General features: G+C 43.3%; 1 protein-coding gene across 3 annotated transcripts in view; it reads right to left on the bottom strand.

The window, feature by feature from the left end:
* The window catches only part of NUP155 (nucleoporin 155), a 261773-nt gene that overhangs the window by 181693 nt on the left and 53647 nt on the right, over positions 1-26433 (bottom strand). For all 3 annotated transcript variants that reach the window (XM_033932712.1, XM_033932698.1, XM_033932703.1), the window contains exons 10-12: positions 20736-20833; positions 12722-12874; positions 2319-2419 (exon numbers count right to left, since the gene is read on the bottom strand). In XM_033932712.1, the coding sequence (XP_033788603.1) occupies positions 2319-2419; positions 12722-12874; positions 20736-20833 (352 nt within the window). The remainder of the gene's footprint in view (positions 1-2318; positions 2420-12721; positions 12875-20735; positions 20834-26433) is intronic.

Genomic DNA, 26433 nt, shown 5'->3' with positions numbered 1-26433 from the left:
AAAAGAATATTAATATTACTGAAATTGATTTCTTTATGCTTTTTTTTGCACTTTTAAATTGGGAATTTCACCAAAATAAAGATGCATAGTTTATTTAAAAGCACACATTCACGTATTTGTTTGAAGTAGAATTTTTAGCATTTCTTAAGTCACCCAATGAAGGACTTGGGTCATTTATCTGCTGTTACTATAGGGTCCTTTTACTAAGGTGCACTAAAGGATTTTAGTAGATGCTAATGATTAGTATTTGCTAATCATTAGTGTGCACTAAATCTGTTAGCGCACCGTAGTTAAAAAAAGCCCTATGTTATTTTGCTTCACCATATCCATCAGGACCCAACTGCTTATTCTTTTGTGCATCCCTTGGTATTGGTAAATATGAGCCACCCTCCACCCTCAGTGAACCCAGGCTATATTTATTTTATTATTTTTATTGTTTTAACAAACTATGCATAGAATCCAGCTCTATGGGTGTTTGAGCACCTCCAATATTGAGCAAACTCCTCAACTGTGTCCAGGGAGAGGCAATTTCTATTGGGTTTAACACCCTCAATAATCCTGAAAAGTTGGCTCCTATAAACTATGATACTGTACATCAGTTTAGTTTTATATTGCAAGAAAAGTGGTATGTGATAACCCCTATATGAGGGAAAAAACAACAAAGAGGGGCTTGGGGAACTCTCCAATCATAATAATTTTAATCTGCTCTGCAATAGTAAAACCAAAAAGAAGTAAACAGACATTGCAACATAATATAAACAAGGTGAAACCAAACAAACCACCTACCTGTGCGCAACTTGCACAGCTCTCCAAAAACCAAATGCTCCAACTAGCCTTTGGATTTGTTCGACAGCCACCAAATAAATTCATTCTCACTTTTTAGGCTGCCACAAGCTAAGTTGCTGGGAACACACATTAGCATGAGATCTAACACAGACTTTATAGACATCTGGCAGGGTGGGGCATGAGGAATCGTATGATGTTATACAGGAAAGAGGATTATCCAGGAAAGAACCTAATCCTCCCTTCCTGTGCAAACAGCAACAGATTCCTTATGGCTGGGACATACTAAAGCAGTCCCTCGAGTCTAGGGTTGGACAGATGAGCCTACGATCAGCACTGAGGAACCGAAAATCAAGTCCACCTGTGCTCACACGTCTACTCTCTAAAACTCCATAAAGGTATGGAGAATGGATCACATAGCTGCCCTACAAATCTCATTAGGCAGTACCGCTCTCAACTCATCCCATAAAGAAGCCACACTGAACTTTCAACGCAATTGAAAGCTTTTTACCAAGGAAAACACCAAAATAGGTTTCAAATCACAACTTGCATTGTCATGTCTCACAAAGAGAGAGGGAAAGGATCTCAGAATGCCTGCATTGATTAATGTCAATAATGACATTCAACTACTGAGAAGGTCAAGCTTTCTTTCATAGATTCAATTCTCTCTCCTATATCAATGTGTTAAATTATAATGCCAATACTTTTAAATAGTGTAATATTCAAAAAATAATAATAAATTGAAAGTGCTACTAATATTTGAATTGTCTTTAGCTCTCAGCTTAAAGTAATCTTTAGCCCGACAGGACCCATTTCGCCAGAATTTCTTGGCTTCTTCAGGGGTCTTTTAGTGTGCGAGCTACTTAACTGCTACACTCATATGATTCAAAGATGGTGTCCCTGGGTTAAATACAGGTAGTCAAATTTCCTGACTGACGTGAAATGCCAAAACCACCTTTGGCAGAAACAAGGGTACATTGCAAAAAGACACCCCTGCCTCTGTAAATCTGAGGAAATGCTCTCTGCATGATAGAGCCTGCAGCTCTAATGCCCTCCTTCCCAAGGCAATTGCTACCAGGAAAACGGTCTTCACAGTAAGATCCATCAAAGACGCCTCCAACAAGTGCTTGTATGGGGCCTGAAGACCTGTAAAATGATGCTGAGGCTCCATGTAGGAAATGGCTGCCTAATTGGAGGACACAACCACGACATTCCTTTCAAGAATCTGGTGACGTCTGGACTTATATAGCTGCCCCAGTATTACTGGGAACATCTGAAGTACAAGGAAGCCTCTAGAAAAAACAATGAAAACTCAAAAATAAGAATCCAATGCACAGTAGATGAGGAGGACACCTTTTCAATTCGCTTGCAGAAGTAAAACTGAGGAGAGTAAAATGATTGATGCCTTCTACAAGAAAACTCGCCATAAGGAATAGCATGCTGTTTACACAAGAAAGAACCTTTCTGGTGAACAATGTGGTATATACTGTATATCTCTTGCTTTAAAATAGTAGTAAGTGATGACTCATGTTTACCTGCATTTCCATCATTGGTTTCTGAAAGGGGAAAGAATCATGGTTGATGCACCACAAAATATCACTGTCTTCACTTTCTGAAGCTGCCATCAGCAACACACCTGAAAAATAAAAATTATCATACTTTATGGAAAAGGCTATTATTTGTTCAGGTCTTGCCTTTCTAACAATGGTGGACAACACAATTTAACAAGAAAACAGATAAAGGCAAGTATGATGTCCAGTCCAACAAACACCAATTTTATTAAATAAAGTTCGATCCCAACAAGGATCCTAGTTTTGGCATATAAATATGCCTTCATAAGGGGACACAGCGTTTAAAATATATAAAGGACATAAAATAAAAACATGAACATATGAAATATGAATATATGTCAATATAAGTGAAACATATGATTAAAAACATTGACTTATAAAAATCATAAATATAATATAATAAAACCCTTACCCATGCATATGCAGTTGAAACTGCGTGATCCCTGCCGCTATGATTTGTGCCTTCATGGCCATGTTCCATTTTCAGCGCGTGCGGCGGTAGAACCTATGGCAGTTTGGTTTGCGGCGCATAAAAGGAGCCTGTGGCACCGATTTTCCCCATTGCCGACATCGCTTCCAGCCTAGGGCAGGGAGGGAGGCTTCAACTCGCTGCTTGCTTCAGGCCTTCCTCGCTGCTGGGTCCTACTCCTGCCTTCGTGCAAAAAGTAGGTGTTAACCGGCAGTGATGAAGGACCAAAGCAAGCAGGAGCATCGAGTTGTGAAGGCTGTGCTGCCGACGGCTGTGTGAGACTCGGAAGGAGGGGGGGATGAGAAACGCTACTGATGGCTATGTGAGACCGTGGAGGAGGGGGGAAATGATGCCCACACCTGTGTGAGACCGCAGGGGGAATGCTGCAGCAGCAACCTTTTGGAGAGACAGAGGGAAAGAGGGAGAACGAAAAAAAGGGAAGAGGTGGGGAAGGGCTACTGCAGGTCAGGGGGAGCAGGCAAGGGATGCTGGTGAACAGGGGGGAGGTAAAACCAAGGGAGAAGACCGACTGCAGTACAGGGGGAGCAGGGAAGGGCTACTGCTGGACATGAGGGAGGTAAAAGGAAGGGAGAAGGGCTACTGCTGGACAAGGGGAGCAGGGAGGGGGTGCTGCTGGACAGGGGGAGGTAAAAGGAAGGGAGAAGGGCTACTGCTGGACAGGGGGAGCAGGCAAAGGGTGCTGCTTCACAGAGAAGGATGGGAGGGAAATGCTGCTGCTGCACAGGGAAATGGGGGGGGGAGAGGGAAAGGGGGCCAGGGAGCAAACTTGCTATGTTTTGGGGGAGGGGTGTGCTGGGGAGCAGGCAGCAATCTTTGTTTGCTCTGGGGGGGGAGACAGAAGGGGGCCACGGAGAAAGAGAAAAAGAAAGGCAGGCAGGCATGGCGCCACAGAGAGTGACAGGCAGGCATGCAGGGGGGCCAAGAAGAGAGACAGAAAGACAGACAGGCAGCAAACGAGAACAAAAGACAGATGCACACAGAAAGACAGCGAGCAGGGAGAGAGACAGAAAGCAAGAAAGACAGACTGACAGGGGGCCAGGGAGAGAGACAAACAGAAAGAATGATAGACAGACAGGGGGCCCATAGAGACAGACAGTGGACAAGGAGAGAGACAAAGAAATAAAGATAGACAGCCAACGGCCAAGGAGAGACAAAGAAAAAAAGAAGCCAGCGGCCAAGGAGAGGGAGAGAAAGAAAAAATGAAAGCCAGACAGCCAGCGGCCAAGGAGAGAGAGAGAAAGAAAAATAAAACAGACAGACAGCTCACACGGTAAGTTTTCATTAAATTTTGTGATCTGTTAAGTCTACACATCTATTCTAGAACACATTAATCTAACAGGCTTAAACACTAGTGAATATATAAAACATTATCAGACTAAGCAGAAACAGAAATTAAGATAATATGTACATTATGAAAGATGATAAGTGTATAATATCAACTGATCCATATCAACAATCTAATATAATAAAGCCCTAAGCGCGCATGCGCACTCTCACCTGCGTGCTCCCATTTTCCGTGCGCTGTAGGGCACCACAGGTAGGAGTGCGCATGCGTGAGAATCCCCCGAGGCGGATGTCGGCTGCTGCAGGCCACAGAAAACAAGGTGACCACCGTGATTGTGTGTGCAGGTCTGCTGCCAAACTAAAAAAACTACTTCAAAATAAAAGTGGAATTAAATAATTTCTGAATGGGACCACTTCCTTCAAGTCTAATTAAGTGATTGAAGGAACCGTAAGCTATGATGCTGGCCCAGTGGCATAAATCACAGCTGTGTCGAAAAGTTAAAAACAGGCATCCTAATGCAGTGACAAACTTATTGCCGCAATTAAAAAATTCTGAAACCTCGCTGTAAATTAAAATGTCATATTTAAACAATATTAATACAATACAGAACAATGTGAAAGTGAAACCGCTATGCAGGGCTCCGACGAGTGTAACATTCAAATAATGTTAGCTACGTTTGCTGCATTCAGACAATGCTGGCAAAATGTTCAAAAACACTTATTAATGGAACCCCAACATTGAAAATCAAACTGCAAGGCAGTTTCCACTACTGACAATTAGATAAAATCATGCAGGGACCTCTAAGGCATAAGAAAAACAAGAAAATGGTGACCGCTGAGTGATGTAAATTTAAACAGTGTGTGAGTGCTCTGGCGTTATGTGAAACGTAAGAGCATACCTATGAAACAGACCAATCAAAATGTTCCAATAGTATATATCTAATATAATAAAGCCCTAAGCGTGCATGCACACTCCCACCTGCGTGCTCCCGTTTTCCGTGCGCTGTAGGGCACCGCAGGTAGGAGTGCGCATGCATGAGAATCCCGCGAGGCGGATGTCGGCTGCTGCGGCTGTCAGCGGCTGAAGGCCACCGCGGCTGTCGACGTCTGCAGGCCACGGCGGAAGATGGCTGAAGGCTGGCTGGAGGAGGACAAGGAGGAGCTGCGAGAGCTCCGCAGAGGCAGGAGGTGAGGAGAGAGAGACAGAGACAGATGGATGAGAAGGACAGAGGGGCTACTAGGGGGACCAGGAGAGATGGTAGGGGATAGGGAGAGATAGACTCAGGGAGTGTGGAGGGGGCAGGAGAGAGAGTTAGTCTTGGGGAAGGACAGAGGGGGACAGGAAAGGGAAAGATGGCAAAAGAGGTGAAACAGGGTCAGAGAGAGATGGTAGAGGGTGTGAAAGGGGGAAAGGGAGAGATGGAAATGGTAGAATCACTGCTGCTTTGGGTAACTGAGGGAGGAAAGGTTGGTACGTCAGGACTGCTGCTGCCGCCTCAGGTAAGTAAAGACCCTGTCAGGAGGGTCAAAAGGGTACGGGCATGATAGAGGCAGGGCATGAGTGGGGTCAGAGTATAGGTGGGGCTATTCTAGCACCCGTTACTGTAACGAATATAACGGGCTAAAACACTAGTATTTTCTATAAAAAACGGAAAACTCTGGAAGCATTGAATGAAAATTTGATTGGTATATGGCTCTAGGAAGCTGGGCTTCATGCTAAAAAAAATAAGAGCTTAATCTAAGGTAGACCAAAAAATATAGATGTATAGAGGAACCAAATTACTAAATATTTACTAAAACTTTTTTTTTTTTTTAAAGGCCATATAGATAAAAGAGTAAATGCAAAAGAAACATACTGGATGTTGCCAAATTAATCAATAGCCAAAAGCTTGAAAAAACAGCCAACTGTGATATGAAATAAATTAAGCCTAAAGGCTAAATTGAACAAAAATAAATTAAGCCTAAAGGCTAAATTGAACAAAAATACAATTAATATGCAAATGTCTGAACAAATAAATACCCTTGTGTTAAAGTGCATCATGCTTCAAACACCTTGCCCAGTGAACCGTGAATCAGAGTACATTTAATTGTAAAATCGGAATTTACTAATGTGGGTGATAAGTTAAAAGCAGAATGACAATGCATTCAAGTTTATTAAAAATTTGATATACTGCCTAGGCAGTGTACATTAATAATAATGAGTTACATAAACCATGAGTAGTATTAATAAAATCAGACGTTACATAAAATACATATAAACAAACTAAACAGACTAAATTAATTAAAGCAAAACTCACATGGGGACCCTTTTACTAAGGCACCCTAGCTGCTTTAGTGCATGCTAATAACGCATCCATAGGATATAATGGGTGCGTTAGAGTGCGCTAAAACGGCTAGCGTGCCTTAGTAAAAAGGACCCCTTGGTTAATTAATTAACAAACATATTAATTAAGACAAACTGGAATGAAAGGAAAAAACAGGGAGGAACTACAATCTTGAAAGGAAAGAACAGTTAATGCGAGTACAATGAGAAGTATGATCTTCAAGTACTATGGAAAGTTAAGCGGAATAAATGAAACTGTGCAAGACATGTCAAAGTGTACTAATGTATACCATAAAATTAAACCAGCGCTACAAATCAGGATACAATTAAACAAACTGCCTATCCAAAAAGTATTTGATACATATAACTAGACAGGCTTTCGGCATAAATACACTATATTTATTAAATAACTCAAATCATAGCACCATATTACATATTAAACAATGAATCCATATTGCATTTCCAACTGATAAAATCTGTGTTGTCCACCTAGGCAGCAGCCTGGTGGAAGAAAACCTGGAGCTTGTACTCAGTTCATTCAAAGACCTTTTTCTAAATAAAGTCAACCTATTGTACCTCATAGTTTGTGTGTTTTATTGCATTTCTCCAATGCTCCAACAAGCGTTTGCTGGTTCTTAGACAAAGATGATAAAATGCCTGCACAGGCTGGGGATATGCGCAAGGGAAACAGCGATGCTGCCCGGGCTGGGGATGTGCGCGAGGGAAAAAGATGCTGCACAGGCTGGGGATGTGTGCGAGGGAAAGAGATACTGCACGAGCAAAAGGGGGTTGGGCAGGAAAGGAAAGGGATATGCACAGGCAGGAAGAGGGCTGGGAAGAGAGGGAAAGAGATGCTGCCAGTGGAGGAGGGAAAATGGTTGGACATAGGTACATGAAACTGTAAGAATTTGTGGTGGGATGGAAATATCAGAATGTGAAAAAAGGCTTCCATGAGATTCAGAGAGGCAAGGAATTCTCCCATGACAACCGCTGTAACAACCGCTGTAACAACATGCGAAAGCGTGGAACCTTGAGAGTCACATTCATGTGCTGAAGATCCAGAATAGGCCTCCAATCTTCGGAGCTTTTCTTTGGAACAATAAAGTATATAGAGTATCTGCCAGAGCCTGAGAGTTCAGGAGGCATCGGCTCTATAGCTTGAATATCCAGCAAACGTTGAACAGTGGCTTGAACCTTAAACGCTTTGTCCGACCAACCCGTGGATAGTCCACAAATCAGTCTGTCAGAGGCCAGGCAAATTCCAGTTTGTAGCTCAAACGAATAATGTCCAAGACCCACTGGTTGGATGAAATGCGAACCCAGGAGGACAGGAATGCTGAGAGTCTGCCCTCTATCTGCAAAGGGGCACCCCTCAGCCTGGCGCCATTGCGCCTTTTTGGCAGAGGGTGCAGGATGGGCAGAAGAAAGCTGGGACTGCCTGTAGCTGGCAAATCTGGGCAGGAAGCTCTGGGAAAATCTCTGTGACGTGGCACTCGCATATAGGTGGAACTGCCGGGAGCCACAAAAATTGGAGTGACCAGAACCTCTAGAAGTCTTGAGTCTGCTATCAGGCAAGGCGATGGCCACCACAGAATTTATGAGATCATCTAGGCTTTTGCCAAACAGTAACTGCCCCTTAAAGGGAAGTCTAGCCAACATAGCCTTGGAAGTGGATTCACGAGTCCATTGTCTGGACCAGAGCATCCTACGGGCAGAAATGGAGTAAAGTTGACACTTTTGCCAAAACCCGCATAAGGTCAGTAACATAATCAGACCCAGTCAAAAGAAGTTGAGGAGGGGGATCCTCAACCTCATTCTCCAGCATGCACAGTCGAGAGAGACAGGCATGTGTGATAAAGGATGCCACCAAAGCAGTCTTTTTGCCTAAGGTAGCTGCATTAAAAAGTCTCCAGAGGACCACATCCACACGGCGGCCCTGTATATCGTTAAGCATCACACCATCTTCACTGGGTAGAGAGGTGTGCTTAATCATCTGCACAACCAAAGAATCCACCCTAGGCTGACCCAGAAGCTACTGGCACTCTGGTGCCAGAGGATACAAGTGAGACATTACATTACATTACTGACTTCTATTCCGCCTGTACCTTGCAGTTCTAAGCGGATTACATCAGAAGATAACTGGACATTTCCAGGAAAGAAAGTTGCAATTAAGATAACTGGACATTTCCAGGAAAAAAGTTACAATTAAGGAGCTAGTTACATTATACAATTAGGAGCTGGTTTCATAATAAAGTTTTGAGAAGAGGGTACAAGATAGGTAGAAAAATTAGGAAAACGTCAGATGAAGCAGGAAGATTACGAGATAGTTAAAGAGTGAAAGCTGGTTACATTGTTGAGTCTTAGGGGGTAATACAGGTAGAGAGGGTGAGAGGCGGGGAGTTGCAAGGGGGGAGGGGAAGGGGGGTTAAGCTATCTGGATAAATTTTTTGAATAGCAGGGTTTTGATTTCTTTTCGGAACGTTTTGAAGTCAGTTGTTGCTGTGAGCAGGTTGGAGATGTAGGGATCCAATTTTGCTGCCTGTGTTGCTAGTAGGTGGTCATACATCTTTTTGCGCTGAGTTCCTTTGAAAGGGGGGTAGGAGAATGGGGACTGGGTTCTCCTTTGTCTGGATGAAAGGTTCCGATTTAGGCGGTTATTTAGGTGGGTGGGTGCAATTCTGTTTAGTGCTATGAATAGTAGGCTGTATAGTTTGAATTAATTGCGGGCTTGTATAGGTAGCCAGTGTGAATCAAGGTAGGCGTTGGTGATGTGATCAAATTTTCCAAGTGAGTAGATCAGTCTGAGGGCTGTGTTCTGTACAGTCTGTAGTTGTTTTATTAAGTATGTGGGGCATGGTAGGTAGAGGATATTGCAGTAGTCCACTAGACTCAGGACTAGGGATTGGACTATGAGTCTGTATTGATCTTTGTTGAAAAATTTTCTTATTTTTCGTAGGTTGCACATGGTAAAGAATGCTTTTTGAGTAGTTTTGTTGATTTGGACCTGCAGAGTGCAGCATCTGTCTATTGTAACTCAAAGGAGTTTAAAACCGGGCTGTATGGAGTATTTGGTGGCATTTATTTCTAATTCAGTTATAGATGGGGTTTTGTCCTTTTCAAGAAATAGAAATTTTGTTTTGTCCGGGTTGAGCTTCAGTTTGTGGTCTAGCATCCATTTTTCCACTGCTTCTAGTGTTTTTTCCAGGTTGTCTATTGGAGTGGGGTCTTGTGAGTCGAAGGGGAGTATGGTTATGTTATCTGCGTAGCTGAATGAAGTTACTTCTAAGTTGTCTAGAATGGTACCAGGGGAGGATATGAAGAGGTTGAAGAGCATGGGTGACAGAGGTGACCCTTGAGGTACTCCACAGGGGTTAGACCAGGGGTCCGATAAAAGATCTTTTGTTTTTACTCTGTATGTTCTTGTTTTGAGGAATCCTTGGAACCAATTGTATACACCGCCTGAGACATGGCTCTTGTTATCTTAAGAGTACCTTCCAGAGGGTCATACTGCTCTGAGATAAGAACACTCATATTAGGGTGCCAGGGGAAGGTAGAAGACTGTGTGCACACACCACAAAGCCAGGAATAAGAAGCAGACAGAGCCGGCCATTATTAAGATGGACTTGGGAAAATCCACTGATTATTTCTAAGATAAATAGCATGAAATCTGTTTTAGCCTGTTGAGATCTTGCCATGTACTTGTGACCTCGATTGGCCACTGTTGGAAACAGGATACTTAAGTGATGTCACAAGTCTCTAGTTCTGTCTCCACATGCTGGCAGAAGAGTTCTGGACTAGTCTGGAGGGATGAGAAACTATTTTGATAGTCTGTTTAGTATTGGTAGAAGCATGGAAATTGATAGTGCTACTCCCTTACAGGCAGTGTTAGATTGGCTGGGATTGGTGTTCTGACAAGGAAACATCAAAATTTCAAGTAGGATTGTGCAACTTATTATTATTTGGACTGTTTTATGCTTTCTTAAAGGTGCTTTGGACATCATAGTGTTCCAGTTTGTTCATTTGTTGACATCCCATGGAACTCTTTTTCCTCCTTTTGTTTGTTTGTTTGTAAGTAGGACTGTGCAACATGCATGACCGCTATGACCTTTTGCACTGGCAGGGTATCAAGTGATTAACAGTAGTGATCCCTCCAACCACTTGTGAATGTGTCTGCTAGTGATAAGCGGACAAAAGCAAAACCAAAACAAAGTATACTGACGTAACCAAGCACCCTGTACAAAGAAATATGTTTACATATCTTCATAAGGTTATCATTGCTTATATGTTTTCATTAAAATTTAAATATCAAAATATTTAATAACAGAAATATAAAAGAAGAGACAAATTAATTTAATCATGTATTTTTAATGAGAATAACTATAGGTCAGACTGGATGGACCGTTCAGGTCTGATCTGCCGTCATTTACTATGTTACTATGGTAAATGACAAAAAAACACACACACCCCACCAAAAGTACTGAAGAAGAGGCCGAGACTGTCAGCCCACTCATACAAGTTATTCATCATCAAGACAAAGAAAGAAATCACTCATGCAATCCCCTTAAAACCCAACTCCTGACGTCAAAAAGTCTAGTATCAGCCAAATCAAAAGCAATATGTTAAAGTTTTCTACTCAGTGTGCAGAAGCAAACAAAAAAGGAAACAATGTTAGGAATTATTAGGAAACAAACGGAGAATAAATCAAGAATATCATAATGCTCCTTGGTGAGACCACACCTTGTGCATTGTATGCAATTCTAGTCGCTGCATCTCAAACGTAAAAGATACAATGGAATTGGAAAATCCATGAGGTTACATAGTGGCATATTTAAAACAAATAGGAGAAAAATATTTTTTTTCATAGTATAGTTACCTTATATACTCTAATATAAGTCGATCCGAATATAAGTTGAGACCCCTATCCCCCCACAAAAGGAGGAAAAATGGTTAATTTGAATATAAGTCGGGTGGCTTAATATTCAAGTGTCCTGCCCTACCAGGTTCTGCACTCAGCCCCTCTCCCTGCCAAGTTCTGCACCCAGCCACTTCCCTCCCTGCCCTGCACTCAGTCCCATTCCCTACCAGGCTATGAACCAAGTCCACTGTCCCACCTTCCTTCCCTGTACCATCTTCCCCCTAAAAACCTGCCACAATGACTTGATTGTCCCATACTCCCCTCTGCCCTCTAACCCAGCCAGCAGATTAACTATTCCCCTTAACTTAAACCACCTAGTAGTAGGCCAGGACAGGAGGGATCCCTCCCGTATCTTGCCCCGGCCGACACTAATAATTAGCACCCTCCCTCGCGTACCTGTTCCCTGGTGGTCCAGTGTGTACCCCACACTGAAATCCTTTAGATTGTAAAGGTAGTAGCCAGCGGCGTACCCAGGCCAGCACGCAGGAGCGAGCTTTTCGTGCTCCCAGCCAGCCCTGTACTGCTCCTTGATAGACTGCCGTGAGAACCACGAATCCCGTGAGAACTTGCGGCAGCCTATAAAGGAGTGGTGCAGGGCTGTCCGAGAGCATGAAAAGCTCACTCCTGCGTGCCGGCCCAAAGGATTTCAGCGCGGGATACACGCTGGACCACCAGGGAACAGGTATGCGAAGGAGGGAGGGTGGTAATTATTAGTGTCAGCCAGGGCAGGAGATAGAAGGGATCCCTCCTGTCCCATCCTAAGGCAAGCCTGCAGGAGGTCCAGGACGGTTTCGGGTGGTTACTGGGGGATGGCCCGAATATAAACCAGGAGCCCCATTTTTGGGCCAAAAATCCCAGTTTATATTCGAGTATATACGGTAAACTCTGCAACACTTTGTCACTCAAATGGAAGAAAGAACAGTTAATATAGCTGAGGAACCATCCATAAACCATTACTAAGCAAGACCTGGAAAAAGTCACTGCTTGACCTTGGGATTAGGTAGCATGAAATTTTGCCACATTTTGAACTCTGCCAAGTACTTTTAACTTGGAAGGCCACTGTTGCAAACAGAATACTGAACTAGATGGACTCTTGGTCTAACCCCGTAAGGCAACTCTACATTCTTATGTTCTTAGATGAAAAATCCAATAACATTAACATACAGTCACCAGTTTTCTTTAAGTTCTCTAAGTTCACCTACAAGTGCTACCTATAAAGTTTTAATAATAAAACCATGCCTAAAACCTGACTGAGATGGATCTAAAATGCTATTATTTGCCAAAGGGCCCCAACAAATTGGAATGACACTTGGATCTCAACCAGTTTTACCAAAAACGGTGGTTGTCTAGCTTACCTTTGCTATAAAGAGCTTTGTGTACTTTTGAAGGCTTCTCCACAGTAGATGAGGCAGAAAATCCTGGAGGCAGACGTATGTGAACCAGAGCCAGCATGCAAGGTCGTGATGTAGGATGCTTAAAAGGAACTGTACTGAAGTACATGCGAACACCTAAGCAAAGATAAAGTATAAACTGTTGTTATTATTTATCTGTGAACTAACTTTTCACAATTTGAGAGCCACTCAAAATAAATCTGATAGGATTTGTGGAAAGGCTTAGAAGCACTGCAATCCTTATTTTCCCATGCATGAAATACTTAAAGAAAATGTGAGCTAAAAGCATTGTTTTTGTTGTGGGAGGGGGGGAACCGCAAAACAACTAAGCAGTAATTTTAGTTGAACAGAATGCAGAGTCCTAATAGCAGGAATACGTTTGGTCTTGATCTGTGTTCTGACTTTCATTTCTAAAAAAAGGTATGACAGAGATTAGGTTCTTACCTTGATATCTTTTCCAGTAGATAGGGTGGTATGCTGAACCAAAGGTCTTCCATCTGCTCCCACGAGTCTACCGTTTTCAGCACCTCCTCCTCCTAGTCAGTTAGTTTCAAAGCTGACGACAGTCCTACAGAAGGGAATAAGAGAAGGAGGAACGGGGAGACCCCCCAATAGGAACCTAATCTGCTCATACAAAAGAACACAGTGTTCACAGACATGCTAAGGAGAGAAAGGGATCAAAGGCAATAATCCTCACTAACAATAAGCCATAAGAAACTGTGGAACTCAGGAGAAAACCCCTATGGAACTATATGCATTCAATATATTGTAGAATTACTTCAAAGGAAGGATAGCTGGCAAAAAGTTCAGACATGCAGTCTTCAGGCAGCAGACAGTCCGGGCAGGGGCATCGACAATGATGGAAGAGTTTAGTATACCATCCCTATCTACTGGAAAAGATATTATCAAGGTAAGAACCTAATCTCTTTTTCCAGTGCAATAGGGATGGTATGCTGAATCAAGGGACATACCTAAGAAGTCCCCCAAAATGCCAGGTGGGAGAAAGAAACCTGCCCACAAAACCAAGACTCCAAAAGAGGAGTCATAGAAACATAGAAATAGACGGCAGATAAGGGCCACGGCCCATCCAGTCTGCCCACCCTAATGACCCTCCCCTATTTTTCCTCTGTGAATAGATCCCACATGTTGATCCCATTTAGCCTTAAAATCAGGCACGCTGCTGGCCTCAATCACCTGAAGTGGAAGATTATTCCAGCGATCAACCACCCTCTCAGTGAAAAAGAATTTCCTGGTGTCATCGCGCAGTTTCCCACCTCTGATTTTCCCTGGATGCCCTCTTGTTGCCGTGGGACCCTTGAAAAAGAAGATATCTTCCTCCTCCTCGATTTGGCCCGTGAGATACTTGAACGTCTCGATCATGTCTCCCCTCTCTCTGCGCTCCTTGAGTGAGTATAGCTGTAATTTATCTAGCCGTTCTTCGTACGGGAGATCCTTGAGTCCCGAGACCATCCGGGTGGCCATTCTCTGGACCGACTCCAGTCTCAGCACATCCTTGCGATAATGCGGCCTCCAGAATTGCATACAGTATTCCAGGTGGGGCCTCACCATGGATCTATACAATGGCATAATGACTTCAGGCTTATGGCTGACGAAACCCCTGCTATTCCGCCACATCCACGCTATAAAATTTAGTGAAAATGGAAAAGACAACCAAGCTGCCGCTCGACAAATTTCATCCAGCAGAATTGTTCTAGATTCAGCCCAAGCCCTGTAGTTGAATGCACTTGAAGAGTGAAAGGAGGCTGCTTTCCGCAGACAATGTAGGAGGACAAAATCTTGAAATGGTAGCCTTGGAAGCCAGCCTCCCTTCTTTTCTGGATTCGTCAAGACAAAGAGATGGTCTGATAAAAGAAAATCATTTGTAACATCCAGGTATCACATGATAGCCCTCCAGACATCCACACCTTCATGACTTTAGCCTTCTTTCTAGGACCAGAGGATTGGAAAGACGGAAGCCTAACCTCCTGGTTGATATAGAATGCTGAAACCATCTTTGACAAGAAAGAAGCGACAGTCCACAAGGAGACCCCCGCATCCCTGATACAGAAGTAAGGATCTCTGTAGGACAAAGCCTGCAATTCCGAGACAGAAATGATAGCTACCAGAAAAACAATCTTGATAGTCAGGTCTATGAGTGTGGCCTCCTTTAAGGTCTCAAACTGATGTCATGAAAGTCCCTCCAGCATAGTGTAAAGGATCCAGGAAGGACAGGGCTGGTGAACTGGAGGCCTAAGCCTCAGGGCACACTTTAAAAAATCTGGATTATATAAGGGGCAAAAAAAAAAAAAAAGAAAATCTTGCACTCTTGGATCTGAAACAGAATCTCCAGCCACCTGAGCTTCTTACTCCCTCTATGCTGGGCCCCTACAGATTTAGAGAGTGCATCGCATGGGCAGGAAACAGGAGGGAGTGGTGCATCCACGTGTTGTGATCTTACGTATCTTAAATTTTTCCATTAAAGACCTGCTTATGAAATCTTATCACCAAAAGAAGGACCTTAAGTTTCAAAACCACAAAGTGCTGCTGTTTCAAGATTATTCAGCGCAGGTGGCGTCTTTGCAGAGGGGGTTTCCCCCCATATGTAAGCAGCTTGTTGAAAAGAAACTGAGATTTACTTTGCAATTCCCCGCTAAACTTCGTGTTGTATACAGTGGACAGCCTTTTGTGTTTGACACCTGTGATAGTGCTACAGATCAACTTCGGCAGTGGCTCCTGAATCAATGGACAATGTTTGAACTTGTACTTTCACATGGCCTGGTGGCTGTATGTGTTCTGAATCATGGTCTGGGATCCCATGTGGAGCAGTGGGGGTTTCAGTTGGCAGGGGGGTTTGCTGTTTTCCTTTTGGCCTCCTAGCTCCCAGGCTTACGCTTTGGAACTTGTACCCTTGTTACTTTTCTACTTTTGCAGGGGTTGACCTTGGTTGCATTGCTGCTTGCTGTTTATATTTTCTTTCTTTTTCAGAGATCACTGATCCTTCTTGGTTCTATTAGGATGCAAGTGGAACTATTTTCTATTGTATACTTTGATGTTTATATGCTACAAACGTAAGGAAGTTCTTCTTCACCCAGAGAGTGGTGGAAAGCTGGAACGCTCTTCTGGAGTCCATTGTAGGGGAAAACACCTTCCAGGGTTTCACGACTAAGCTGGACAAGTTCCTGCTAAACTGAGGCTGGACTCATTTAGAGCACTGATCTATGACCTGGGGGCACCCGCGTGAGCAGACTATCGGGCAGGATGGACCACTGGTCTGACTCAGCAGCGGCAATTCTTATGTTCTTATGCTAAGGTTTCAGTATATTGGGTAGAGGGAAGGGAGGGTTATTGGTAAGAGGGAAGGGAAGGTTATTGGTATGAGTGGGGTCCTCATGATGATTTGGTGGTTAGTGGAGTGGACGAGGGGGATGGGGGGGTGTTTCAGGGAAGGAGAGGGGATTGGGATAATGGGAGTGCCTGTTGTGTGGCCTGATATGGATGTGAGTGTGTTGTGTGTGCTTACTGTTCTGGAGGTTACCTTTCGGGATGAGGCTGGGCACCTCAGCAGGGGATATAGGTTATTTTGTGCATTTTCTGCCTTTCAATTAGTTCCATGACTCCTAAGAGAGGACTTCATTGTATGTCTTGGAACGTGTCGGGGATTAACTCTCTCATTAAACGCACCAAGATACTTTAATATCTGGCTCGTCAGAAAGCTGATATTGTGGGACTTCAGGAAACCAAACTCTCTGACTTGGAACATGGGAAACTGAAACGCTCTTGGGTGGGGCAATGTTATTCTGCCTCTTCCTCTAAAGCTAAAGCAGGGGTGGCTCTTCTTATTCATAAATTTATACCTTTCCAGATGACTCATGTTATTTCTGACCTGAAGGGCGCTATGTAGTGGTACAGGGTACCTTATATCAGAAAAAGATAGTTCTATTTATTTATTTATTTAGATTTTTATCCCATTCTCCCACTAGCTCAGAACAGCCTACAAGCAAACATTCACAGTGGAGTACATTTGGACAATACAAAGACTACACTTCTCCATCCGTATTCGTGGTTTCGGCACTTGCGGTTTCACATATTTGCGATTTTTCGTCGGGTGACTCCGCCCCAAAAATTACATCATGATTAAAGTTCCTTTACTTTTGCTGTACTGTAAAAAAAGTTTAGTGTTTACCAACATTCACTCTGCTTCCATGCTTTTTCCTACAAAATTGAAGTTTCAAAACTTTTACCCTGAAAATTGCTGGTTCACAGCGTGCACAGTGAAAAATGCTGCTTCCCAGCATGCATGGAGAAAATCGCTTGCCTGCTTAAAGCTTTCTGAATCGCTGCTTGCATGCTTAAAGCTCTAAATGTTCTTGAATCGCTGTTTCAAGTTTATTAGGATTTTATATACCGCCTATCAAGGTTATCTAAGCAGTTTTTACAATCAGGTACTCAAGCATGCTTAAAGCTCTAAAAGCATTGTGAATCACGGCTTGCCTGCCAAAAGCACTAATATATCTGGGATATTGCCTTTCCTTCAGAAACAGGTCAGGTCTCCCACCATGGCTACAAAGCGCAAAAGTTCAAGTGCTACTGAAAGTGCTCCCAAAAGGGAAAAAAAGTGAAAACCTTACAAGAAAAGGTAGAATTATTGGATATGCTTCAGAGAGTAAAGTCCTCCTCCGCTATTGCTCGACACTATGGCAATAATGAGTCAATCATTAGATACATTAAAAAAAAATGAAAAACAAATCCGTGAAGCTGTTGCGGCAGCTGCACCAGCAGGTACAAAGAGATTACAAGTTGTGCGAGATGCCAATCTCTCTCGCATGGAAGCTGGAACATTTCTGTGGGTGCAGGATTGCTACAAAAAGAGAATACTGATAGACTCTGTGATGATAAGAGGAAAGGCAAAGTCTTTGTATGAAAACTTGAAGCGCAGGGAAGGTGGAATGTCACAATCCAACGACTTTCTGGCCAGTAAAGGGCGGTTTGATAAATTCCATCATAGGTATGGCCTGCGCAATGTTAGAGTGACAGGAGAAGCAGCATCTGCCAACCAAGAGGCAGCTAGAGAGTTCCCCGCTACCTTTAAGCAAATTATTGAAGATAAGGGATATGAACCTGAGCAGACATTCAATGCCGATAAAACTGCTCTCTTTTGGAAGAAAATGCTACAGAGGATTTTCATTAGCAAAGAGGATAAGCGAGCACCAGGTTTCAAGGCTGCAAGGGATAGATTGACCATGCTGCTTTGTGCAAATGCAGTAGGCCATATGATAAAGCCAACACTGATTTATAAAGCTGCAAACCCCCGAGCCTTGAAGGGAAAAGATAAGTTCCAGCTGCCTGTTTACTGGATGAGTAATAAGAAGGCTTGGACAACAAGAGCTCTGTTCCTAGAGTGGTTTCAGCAGTGTTTTGTGCCAGAAGTAAGAAAATACCTGGCCAATAAAGGAATGGAATTCAAGGTTCTGTTAGCATTGGACAATGCCCCTGGACATCCAGACACACATGAGTTCCACATAGAGGGTGTTGAGATCGTCTACTTGCCCCTCAACACAACATCTATCATCTAGCCTCTTGACCAGGGGGTAATAAGGACCTTCAAAGTACACTATACACGGTATTCATTAGAGAGGAATGTCCACGCTATGGATGAAGGCCACAACGTTGAGAACATCATGAAAAATTGGAAGGAATTCACTATTGTGGATGCAATCAATATTATTGAAAGAGCGGTGAAAGCTGTCAAGCCAGAGACAGTGAACTTGTGCTGGAAGAATCTTTGGCCTGAATGTGTAAAAAGGGATATCAATGTAAATATCACAGAGCCAGGCCAAGAAATTATGGAAGGCATCTTTGACTTGGAAAAGCAGGTGGGTGGGGAAGGCTTTGAAGATATGCATATGGATGATATGCAAGACTTAATAGACACCAGATCAAATGAACTAACGGAAGATGATCTCATTGACCTGACTGCTTCTGAAGGAGAGGCAATACCAGATGAAGAGGAGGAAGGAGGAGTAGAAGAAGAGGTGCCTGAAGACAAGTTTACACTGGATAATATTGCAGAGAGCATACAAAGGTTCAGTGGTGTGACTGACTTTTCCTATGATATCGACCCATCCTTGGTACATGTGTTAAAGTTGAGGGAGTTAGCAGAAGCGACGATTTTGACATACAAAAATATATATAAAGAAATGCTTAAGTAGAAGAGCCAGACTGAAATCATAATGTATTTCCAAAAGATACCGAGAGGGACTGCCTCTCCAGCCACCTCTTCCACCCATGAGGAGGCATCACCTTCGTCTCTTCGTCTTCCTCGTACTGAAGACCCACTTCCACTGCCTGAGGAGGCCCCTGGTGCTCGCTTATCCTCTTCGTCTCCTCCTCCTGCAGTGCTTGTACTGGACAATGAGGATGAAGACACTGCCTGCGTACAGGCCCTTGTTGCACAATTATCTGTTTTGTCTCCTCCTCCTGCGGTAGTTGTACATGACGATGAGGATGAAGACACTGCCTAATTACTGTACAGGTATTCCAATATTGAACTATCAGTATTGAACATTTATTTTTTTCCTTGTTGAGAAAGCAGTACTGTATTGAACTTTTTTGTTTACCCTGAGATTATTACTTGTATTGTTCAATAAATATTGTTACAGTATTCAATACAGTACTGAATCGTTATTCCAACAATATTGTGAATATTAATAGTATTTAGTAGTAGTCCTTTCACAAAACCGCAAATAACTATTGTATGTTATTCAGTTTTAATAACAAAACCGCTATCTTTTACAAAAAAACGCAAACAAAATATACAACAGTTATTTGCGACTATAGCTGGAACATATCCACCGCAAATACGGAGGGAGAAGTGTATAAAGTAGTTTAAATACAAGGACTATACGGCAATTTAAGTACAGGTTAAGAATGGACTATACAGCAATTTAAGTAGAAGTTTAGAATGGAGAAGAGAGGGTAGAGGGGGGGTTTAATGGGGTGAGGCGTAGACTGTGGGTGAATTTTAGTTGAAGAGTAGGGTCTTTACTGCTTTCTGGAAGGTCATCAATGAGTTCTATAATCTGATTTGTGGGGGGGGAGTTGGTTCCAGAGTTGGGGGGATGAAGTGGATGTAGGAGTGTTTGCGAGCGGTTTCTGACAGGAGGGACTTTCCTGGGGGGATGCATAGGCGTTTCTCCATTTCTGAGCGGAGGGGCAGTTGGGGGTGTACAGGGTTAGCTTGGATTTTATGTAGGTAGGGGTGGTAGCGTAAATTCTTTTATGCGCTATTACCAGGGCCTTGAAAACGCAGCATTGGTTAATTGGAAGCCAGTGTTCAGTGCGGAGGGCTGGGGAGATGGGATCGTGGTAGCTGAGATTGTGTAGGAGGCAGATTGCTGCATTCTGTACCCGCTGGAGGCGCTTGAGATGTTTTTTGGCTAATCCATTAAATAGGGAGTTGCAATAATTCATCCTGGAGAGGACATAGGCGTAGAGGAGTTGGGCTAGGTTGGGTGTGGAGATGTAGGGTTTGATCCTTCTGTATTTCTGCACAATACATATATTCTTTATACAAGCACTCTTAGTGGTATTTGCCAGTGATTTTACTCCCTAATGAAACTTCTGTGAAGGCATTGAACCCAGGACCTGGCATTTGTAAGGGCGCATCAACCATATCCCCTCCATCCTTACACAGTGTTGGTCAATGGGCATGCCTTGTGGGTGTTCCCCTTGGGAAGGGGGACCAGGCAGGGCTGCCCTCTTTCCCCTCTGCTAAATCTGGTTAAATAGCTGAGATTTGACTTTGTTATATAGGGAACTACAGATTTTTTTGTGGGCATGTGCCAAAGAGTACTGGTACATCAATGCTGGCTAATTTTTTTCCTCATTTTTTGTATATTGCTGATATGATGCTTTGCATATGCCATTGTATTGGTTAAATTAAAAACAAAACAAAACCAATCTCTATATGTATTCTTACCTGCATGTGTGACAGCCAGTAACTGACAATCAAGAGATTCAGACTTTTCTATCACTGATATCTGAACAATAGGCTTGAAGACAGAACGATCTATAGTCCTACAGAAAGGATATAAAAAAAACCGGTTTGTTTGTTTTTTTAATGAAGAGTTTAATGAACTTGTACATGTTAACAATTGTATAATTCAATGGCTAGAAGCTGAACAGAACCTTAGCATTACTTTAACAAGGTTAAGGGATAAGCACAGGTAAAACAAATCAACTAGAATACATGCCCTAATTTGGACAAAACCCAACTACCCAATTAGGGTCATTTTCTGAAGATATCCTGCTTCAGCATCCTGTCCACAATGTTCTCAGTTAGTGGGAATGCAATGAAAGTTTGGGAATTAGACAGGAAATGGTAAGCATCTACAGTAGATTGATACTGGTATGGTTAAGTTTTCTCATCTTTAAGAAATTTCTTTTAATTTTCTGACTGTTTCTGCTTTTTGTCTTGCTCATTATGGTTGGTATGTTGTTATACTGCTTGATATTGCATACTTGAAAAAAACTGAATAAAAATGATTGGGAGAAAAAAAGTGAATATTTTGCTTGTGTTCAGCTTTTCAGAATGATGAAGTAGCTTTGCCTTTTATATTGTTACTAACTCAATATTGTGCTTGATTATAAAAGTGTCAAACTTTATAAATAGGTAATACTGTTATGTCATTCTTTTCTCCATAGCACCCTTTTATATTCCAAGATTTGAGGCAACTTTAGGGTTGTCAATATAATCTGTAGCCTGAGAGAACAGAAACTCTTGCAACATCCAGAAACTAGGTCCAAGATGACAGAAAATTTCATCTTGAACATAGAAAGTAGAGATAAGACAATGGATTTCTAAAAAAATAAAATATACTGAAGTTCAGAACATCAGATTAATTGTTTATTATACATAAACAAAGGCTCAGATAAAAGACTTGGCACAGAGCTGTGTTTTGGCAAGGAAACTTGTACCCTCCACATTGTACCTGCATTACAGCCGACTGATATGGGACATACAGTCGGCTGTCACAATAGTGTGTCAGCACTGTATTGTTACCACTTTTATTGAACCTGTCAAGAGTTTCAAACTGAACTACACATCTGATTGCAATATATCTCAGGTTCTTTATAGCATCAAATGTCCTTGTCCATTCATTTATATAGGCAAAACTAGAAGGCTCATCAAAGCACAGATTACAGAGCATCAAATAAAGATTAGGTTCTTCCCTCAATCTTTTTTCTTGTAGATGTGTCCTGAACTGTAGGGTTTTGCATATGAACCTTCAAATTACTTAAAGAAAACTGTCAATCCTCTTTTCAACTCCACTTCTTTCCCAGGGAGCTCCTCCTACCCCCTTAGTTCAAATAAAAGCAATCAAGTAGCACTGTAATGAAAGACATAACTGGAAGGAGGGAAAAAGGGAAGAATCCCCCATACTAAAATTCTGTTCTGCTCTGTATCAAACATTACCAATAAACATTACAACATTCAAGCAGCTATTATAAACAGATACAAAAAACATGCACTAATCTTATATAGAGCTCGCAGCTACTCATATGTCCCACTATCCAGCAGAGACTTAAAGCAGACTATACACTCTCGAGTGTTCCTTTTTTTTTATCCTCAGCTCACTTGAAAAACAGAGATGTCTCCAGCTCCAGACTGATTCTGCAGAAGGCACACAAAAACAAGGTAGAGGATGGGGCTTCAGGACCTCAAGACATCTACAAGAAAGAAGATTATCAATGTAAGAATCTAATCTTCCTTTCTAATGCGATGTGTCTAGTCCAGTCTAGTCTAGTCCTGAACCATAGGGACATGCTAAAGCAGTCCCCAGAGTCTATGGAGGGCCCACCAAGCCTGCCTTCAGAAAGAGGACCTGAAAGTGGCATCGTTCCTGGCTGCTTTGTCCACCCTTAGGTACCTAGTAAAGGTATGGGGTAGACCATGTAGCCGCTCTACAGATCTCCTTGAGGTAAACAGCCCTAGTCTCTGCCCATGGTGTTGTAACTCCTCTGGTTGTTGTGAGCTTTTAAAGCAATCGGCAGCTGCTTACTGCAGCACACATACATGGAGGAAACAGCCATCTTAATCCATCTGGAAAATTGAGACTTTAAACACCAACCTCCCTTTCTTGGCATAACTGGTCAGAACAAAAAGGTGATACGATATGTGAAACTCATTGGTAATTTCTAGGTACCAGAGAAGCAAATGCAACACTCTATCCTTCTTTTTAGACCCCATAGGGTAAACAGCAGGCAAACAGACTTCCTGATGGAAGGCCGAGACTACTTTCAATAAAAATGAAGGAACTGTGTATTAACGAGAACTCTGCTTCCGTAAGCTTGCAACTTGGTGACTCATCTGGTCAACATAATCACCACTAAGAACACTGCAATATGGTGTTAAGGTTCAATGAAGGGAAAGGAGGACACACCAGAGGGCGCAACCAAAGAGCCCCTTTAATGAAATATGTGACATCTGAGTAAGAGGCCAGGAAGCCTGTTCCCCCGCGAGTGGAAGCAGGAAAGGCCTGCTTTCTGCACATTCAGTGATCCACCCGACAAACCCTTCTGAAGTACCTCCTGCAAAAAGTTCAAGACTACTGAAATTGGAGCTCAGAAGGGCTCTAAATCCTCAACAACGCAATGCTGGAATTACTTCCAAGCTTTAACAAAGGCTGCCACCGTCAATGACGTTTTAGCTCTGAGCAAAGTGGTGATGACCACATCTGAATAACCCTTGCTTGTCAAGGCCGTCAGCTAAAGAGCCATGCCATAAGCCCAAAGTCTTCCGAATTCTTGATAGACATAGATCCTCGAGTGAAAAGTCCACTTGGACTGGCAGTCTGAGGCCTTCGTCCCTCTGGAAATGGATTAGGTACATATACCATGGCCCCCGGGTCCAATCAGGCACCACTAAAACAACCAACCCCGAATCATTTATCGTTTATTAAAACTTGATATACCGCCTTAGTTCCAGCACAATTCAAAGCGGTGTACAATTAAAAACAAAATGCAAATTTAAAAATAACAAACGGAATGCCAATTAGGTACAGGACAGAATCACATAATCATAGAAACATGATGACAGATAAAGGCCAAATGGCCATCTAGTCTGTCCAGCCACAATAACCATTACCGTATTTTCACGTAGATAATGCGCACCCGTGTAAAACGCGCACACGGGTATAGCGCGCGGGAAACCGAAATATATGTAAATAAATTTTTGTATACCGCGCACACCCGTATACCGCGCATGCTGCCCGACTCTCCCGTCGCCGCCTGACTCTCCTTTCGCCCGCCCCGACTCTCCTCTGGCCACCCCAACTCTCCTTTCGCCCGCCCCGACTCTCCTCTCCCCCTTGAAGTCCTGTCCCCCCCTGAAAGCCTGATGCCCCCCCCGACGTCCGATTCACCCCCCCCCACGGCAGGACGGCTCGCACGCACTCTCACCCGCACCCCCCACCCTGAAAGACCGCTCGCACCCCCACAGCCTCCCGATCCCCCCATCATGTAGAAGCTCCTACCGGTGTCCTGCTGCTTCCTCTTGGCGGTCCCGGCCCTTCTGTGAGCCCTGCGCCTGCGCTGCTTCCTCTTCCGGCGATCCCACCTTTTCTCTGACGTCAAGCCCTCTTGCTCCCCCGACTCCCCGACACGATCAGGGCAAAAGGGAGCCCAAGCCCTCTTGCCCCGCCGACTCCCCAACTCCCCGACAATATCGGGCTAGGAGGGAGCCCAAGTCCTCCTGGCCCTGGCGACCCCCCCCCCCCTAGTTGTTCGGGCCAGGAGGGAGCCCAAACCCTCCTGGCCACGGCGACCCCATACCCCCACCCTGCACTACATTACGGGCAGGAGGGATCCCAGGCCCTCCTGCCCTAGACGCAAACCCCCCTCCCCCCAACGACCGCCCCCCCAAGAACCTCCGACTGCCCCCCCCAGCCGACCCGCGACCCCCCTGGCCGACCCCCACGACACCCCCCCCCCTTCCCCGTACCTTTGTGTAGTTGGCCGGACAGACGGGAGCCAAACCTGCCTGTCCGGCAGGCAGCCAACAACGGAATGAGGCCGGATTGGCCCATCCGTCCCAAAGCTCCGCCTACTGGTGGGGCCTAAGGCGCCTGGGCCAATCAGAATAGGCCCGGGAGCCTTAGGTCCCTCCTGGGGGCAGGGCCTTGGGCACATGGTCGGGTTGGGCCCATGTGCCTCAGGCCCCGCCCCCAGGAGGGACCTAAGGCTCCCGGGCCTATTCTGATTTTTTGAAATCTTGGGAGTGGTCGCGTTGTGGGAAACCAACTCTAACTGAAGGATTACAACCCTGATGAAACCCGAGCAGGGTGAAACATGTCGGTGACAGGATCCCTTAGAATGGACCACCTAAGCTAAGCTAAGTATTAGCTTGATATTTATAAAAAGTTTTATCTATGCACTGATGCACTTTTTGAAAATCATCAATATAAAAAATTTAAAAAATAGTTGGATTGACCCGGTGAGGAATTAATGTATAAATCCAACCACTATAATATGCATTTGAGTGGCTGGTGGCATTTCTGAGGGTCTGTTAAAAGATACTATATATAAATAAGAATAGTTGGGAAAATTACAAGGAGGTCTCAACATTGGCCAACCTTTCATAATTTCTATTTTTTTTTGTGGAACTTGAAGGCATATAAGCTGGCAAACATATCTTCTGAGATAGGGACCTTTCCCTGGGATCCAGGGTCTGATGACTAAAAATGTCTGCTTGCATGTTGTCCATTCCTGCAATGTGCGCTGCCGACAGCATTAATAGATGAGTTTCTGCCCATCAAAAGAGCATTTGGGCTTTTATTTGGAGAGGTGCACTCTTTGTGCCCCCTTGTTGATTGATGTAGGCTACTGCCCTGACATTGTCTGTTCTGTAGAGTTCCCTCGAATCTGAGGAGAGCCAAGCGGATTACTCAGAGTTCCAATTGATTGATCAACCACTTCCTCCGATAAGGAGACCAGCTGGACAAACCAGCTCTCACAATGTGCTTCCCAGCCAAAAGACTGGAGTCCTTGATAAAGACCACCTATGTCAACTCAGCTGCAATAAAATGGTCTCAAATTACAAACCACAGTCATGTTTGACTCTGAATGAAAGCTCCCTCAATTGGTAAGTGTGTGAATATATTTTTATCTTTTTTGGCAAGCTAAACAATAATTTTAGAAGGTGGATATAATAATACTGTTTTAGGTTATCTCTGAGGCACAACATTAGTAATTAGAAGCTATGATAGTAAGATTTTTGCTTTATGTTTCTAGCTCCCCTCGACCCTGAAGAAAGTTTCGTTTGAAACATGCATGTCGGGAGAGGGGGCTCTGATGAGATTTTAAAAGAAATAAAACAATACCTAACGCTAAGTGATTCAAATTCAAATTGATTCAAATGGATTTTTACATGAGTAATTGCACTATTAATGTGGATTGATATATGAAGATAAAAGATAAAAAATACGAAGACAAAAAAACATTAGCTATATATTTTCAATAAAAAGTGGACTAATGAAGAGTTTAGCAGTTGGAAGGATTCAGTACCCAATTGCAACCTGAAAGTCCATACAAAAATTTCTTACATATGTAGATACTATATGTCTGGTACTCTACATATAGCTATAGAATATATGCAATAAGAGTGCAGTAATCTAGTA

This window comes from Geotrypetes seraphini, chromosome 1 (genome assembly GCF_902459505.1).
Source record: "Geotrypetes seraphini chromosome 1, aGeoSer1.1, whole genome shotgun sequence".
Taxonomy (NCBI): domain Eukaryota; kingdom Metazoa; phylum Chordata; class Amphibia; order Gymnophiona; family Dermophiidae; genus Geotrypetes; species Geotrypetes seraphini.
The sequence above is the reverse complement of the archived record's forward strand: the minus strand, read 5'-3'. Positions and strand labels throughout refer to the sequence as shown.